Source organism: Carlito syrichta, unplaced genomic scaffold (genome assembly GCF_000164805.1).
Source record: "Carlito syrichta isolate Samal-C Ts95f unplaced genomic scaffold, Tarsius_syrichta-2.0.1 Scaffold308343, whole genome shotgun sequence".
Taxonomy (NCBI): domain Eukaryota; kingdom Metazoa; phylum Chordata; class Mammalia; order Primates; family Tarsiidae; genus Carlito; species Carlito syrichta.
In genome coordinates, this window is record NW_007252439.1 from 439,358 (window position 1) to 443,729 (window position 4,372).

The 4,372-nt window shown below is 49.9% G+C and overlaps 1 protein-coding gene across 1 annotated transcript in view; it reads right to left on the reverse strand.

Moving 5' to 3' along the window:
• Positions 1–883: 883 nt before the first annotated feature.
• Positions 884–4,372, reverse strand: part of RCSD1 (RCSD domain containing 1) — a 20,866-nt gene continuing 17,377 nt past the window's right edge. The window contains exon 7 of the mRNA XM_008065433.2: positions 884–1,487. Within this exon, the coding sequence (XP_008063624.2) occupies positions 1,455–1,487 (33 nt within the window). The 3' untranslated portion in view covers positions 884–1,454. The remainder of the gene's footprint in view (positions 1,488–4,372) is intronic.

A 4,372-nucleotide genomic window follows, 5' to 3' on the forward strand; every position in this document is an offset into this window, starting at 1 on the left:
ACAGACTTCCAGAAAAACAATTTCTCCAAATACCAAATCAGCACATTGAGACAGTGAAATACTCAAATCCGAATAAGGACCAACCCTAAGATTAACTGTGTGTGGAGAGGGGAGAGGTCCTTGCAAGACCTCCTGCCCTCTCCAAACAGAACATTAAAGCAAGAGTCACCAGTGAGAAGAGACTAAAGACCCAACTCACTCCTCCTGCATCAGGAGAAAAACCTGGGCTGGGCTGGGCTTCAGGGACATCTTCCCAGGGAAGCTGGAAAGGAGCTTGCACATCCTGGTGCTCAAGGTGTGCTGCTCGGGAAACATCTGGTCCATGCTCCAGGGCAACCTTCTGGAAGCGCAAAATTCCTCCTCGCACCACCATTGCTCTGGTATCAAGCTCTGCTTCCAGGACGGGGAGGTGCAGCGCAGAGCAAGAAACCTCTGGCACTCTGCCTCTCCTTGGGAGTTCTCCACAATCTCCCCCAGGGTGGCAAGAGGGAAGGTGAGCTGATGGCCTCCTATGATGGACATCAACTAAAGAATTATGGGACAGGAAATGCTGCTGTTGATGGAACAGACATTTTTGTTTCGTTTTGGTTTTGAGACAAGGTTTCACTCTATCACCCAGGCAGGAGTGTGGTGGCATGATCACAGCTCACCGCAGCCTCAAACTCCTGGGTTCAAGTGATACTCCCATCTCAGCCACCCCAGTAGCTGGGACTACAGGCATGCACCACCATGCCCAGATAATTTCTTTGATTTTTTTGTAGAGACTAGGTCTCGCTCTGTTGCCTAGGCTGGTCTCGAACTCCTGACCTTAAGCAAGTCCTCAGCCTCAGCCTCCTAAAGTGCTGTGATTACAGGCATGAGCCACCATGGCTGGCCTCAGACATATTTTTTTAATGTTTCAGTAATTCTCTCTTCTGGTCCAATGTTTTAAAAAGTGGCTTGCCAGTCAAATTTGGACCAAGCTGAATACAATTTAAGGTCTTCTGTAACTTATAGGATTTATATTTTATGTTTCTGGCCACCTAAAATTAGTTTTTGCCTACATTTGAGAACCATAAAAACTTTAGGACAGTAAAAAGGCTATCACTTTATAGAAGCAAATCATGATGCACTAAACCAGAGCTCAGTTTGGGTCAGCTGCAAGGATGGGTGTGTGGATCGTGTCCAGGATGCCACAGGCTGACCAGTGTCCCCGTGGCATTGCTTTAAATAAGTTTTGTTTTGTCTTTTAAATCAAGTTCATCAAATGACAGGAACTGAAGCTGATAGAAGGCTGCTGCTGTCAGAGCCAATCTCCATCGGTGAGGAAGCCAGGAGAGAATCCACCCTGTGTCTTCAGGCTGACCCAGACACTCAGCCCCTTCTGCTTCTGCAATGGCTTAATATGCTGCTGCTACTATTGTTGCTGCTACTTGCCTCCAGCAACTTCATCCCTGGGCCCAGTGAACTCTTCTTCACAGCTCTGTGTCCTGGACAGGAGAGTCATCCTGTGAACGGAGGAGAAAAAAATGAATTGGAAAAGGGTAAGGAGATCCTAACACTCAGTGTATGTCCTTGGGGATGCTAGATCAGGAATAATAATCATAGTAGGAGTAATAGTAATAAGATCGTAATGAGAATGCTGTGTGCCTGCCATTGTTTGTTTTTAACATGCATGAACTCATTTAATACAAAAGCAATAATGAAGTACTTCTATTAACTCTGTTATAACTTCTATTAACTCTCTTAAAGCACAGAGAGGTTAAGTGACTTCCCCTAGTTCACACACTTAGTAAGTAGTGAAGTCACGATTTAAACCCAGGGACCAGAGCTCAGCTCCTCAAGTACTAGGTGATACGCCCATCCCTTGACAGGTACTTGGTGTCCGTCTGGCTTGGTCTTTTACCTATCCACTCGTTCCCACCCAACTGCCTCTTCCTGAAACCGTTCAAGGTTCTTTGGCAGCATAAAGATGGAAAAAGGACGGGCAGAATTGAAAATAAAAGACTGATACTTGAGTAAAAGGACAGTCATCCAAGAGGCATTACTCTGAGCTGCTGTGCTGAGAGCTGTGCCTGGCTCCAGCCTTGTCAGTTTTCTGGCTGAGAAATGGGGGCATTTGGGAATGTGGCCACGGTACAAGGTGTGATGTGCTGTGGACCATCCTTGCAGACTATACTGAGGGCACACAGGTCGTCCTCAGAGCACTGAGGGAATGCCTTGGAGGTGAAGACACAGATGTGGTGACGGGACTTCCAGGCGGCAGTGAGGGCTGGGCCCGGGCAGGGCCAAGCAATTCCAGTTGGCAGCGCAGCCATCCGGGGGAAGGGGCTGCAGGAGTGGGTAAGGGAGGCCCTGCCCATGGTGGAATGGTGGGGTGCAGCCTGGTGGAGCCCTGGGCCCTGCCATGGGGAAGCATGGAGACCGTGAAGGCCAGGTTGCCTGCCAGAGCCTAATCTGTGGAGGAGTGCGTTGGTACCAAAGGGTTTGTGGTAGGAGAGTCAACAGCCAGGGTGGTATCTTTAGGAATCTGAATTTGGCACCAACATGTAGGGTGGGTCTGGAGACCAGGAATTCTGTTAGGAGTGAGTTGTGATTGTAGAGGTGAAAAAGAAAGGCTAGCCCTGGTGTCCTGAAGTGTTGGAGGGGGAGAGGGAGAGAAGAAAGAAAGAGGAGGGGGTGGGAGCCCTCAGAAGGGCAGTTACAGGGCTGAGGAGGAAAGCAGAAGAGAGTGCCCCCCAGAGAACTGAGAAGGCCACAGACCTTATCAGTTACCCAGGAGAGAGAAGAAAGAGGCAGAGCAAAGTGAACACCCAGAGCTACAAAGGTAGGGAATCCTGGGAGAAGGGTATGTCTCATCAGCTCAGGGAGAAGAGAATTCCAATTAAACGCTGAGAAACCAAGCATGACTTGGAAAAGCAGTTGAATTAGGCAGTTAGGATGTGAGCACTTCCTGTTGGTAAACTCAGCCTGGGACCCTGAATGTCTTGGTATGGATCCATCTGACTCTGGACTTCCTGAGTGCCCTACACAGTGGCGGATGCACAATGATGTTTGAGAAGCACATGTTACATGTACTCAAAGTATGAAAGCTGTAGCTTATTCAATACCCTCTTTCCAGGACTGCTCTTCCTCATCCTAAGTGCAATGACTTGGTAAGTCCGGCCTGTCCATTATGGAAATCCCCAGCACGAAATGCCAGAATACTTGTGACTCAGGGGCAGCATCACAGGAGGGGGACACTTCACAGCACTTTCACACATCTGACGCCTTTGGCACACTTATGGAACCTTCCCCTGCTTCCTCTCCAGCGACGAACTACCCTACCTGTGTGCGTCTGTGAGGGCAGAACTCCCTTTATTCTACCATTTTGTTGTGATTTGTTTATGCCTCTCTTTCTCATCTTTGGCCCCTCAGTATTGCCTGTCGTGGAAGGGACAGCTGGCGCTCCTTAAATGTTGACCATATGAAAGCAATCATAACTAGTTTAACTGATCAATCTACTTCTGCCAAACAAGAAACAAGATGGGGATTAGACTGGGAGTGGGGAACTGCCTAGTGGTGATCCAGGAATGCCCTGGGGTCCCCATGACCCAAGGAGTCTCCCTCACGGTTGTTCTCACTGGTGAATCATCTGGAACTCATACTTGAAGCATTCCAATTCTAACCTTGACCAGGCCTGAGAGGGACAAAAGAGGACTGGAGGCAATGCTCCTTCCAGATGAAATAAATTATGTGCACGTGCATGGCTACTTGGGAGCAGTTTATTCTGACGATAGAGCAGATGCCCAGTAGGTCGACACTGATTGAGCTGTGTGACCTTGGACAACTCCTGTCCCCTCTTGGAGCTTGGGTTTCTTCCCCAAATGAGGGTTGGGATCAACAGCATCAAAGTTTCACATCTCAGAGATGGATAAGGAAAGAGAAAGACCCAGAGAGGTGGGGTGGGGCTGCTTTCCCCTCCTGTGCTGCCTGTTGGTGACCCTGCAGGTGCTGGGCGCGCTCTTCCCCTGGCCCAGGCTCTGACAGGAATACGGATGGACATGGTGGGGCTTGAGAGATTGCCAGCTGCTGGAGTTCTGGGAGAAGCCTTCTCCCCAAGACCTTCCTGGGGCTACCACTCCCCTGCTAGCTTTTCAACCAAGGTGACTTTTCAGCACCTCAGGACTGGAAGATCCTCCAGTCTGGGAGCATCTCCTGGCAAGGCAGGTGCCTCCTCAACTGAAAAGAAGAAGAGGGGCAGCCACTGGCAGGTGACTACGTGGGTCAGTGGCTTCATCCTCAAAAAGGACTGAGGGTAGCCGGGCTCGGTGGCTCAGCCTGTAATCCCGCACCTTTGGGAGACTGAGGTGAGTGGATTGTCTGAGCCCGCGGGTTCGAGACCCGCCTGGGC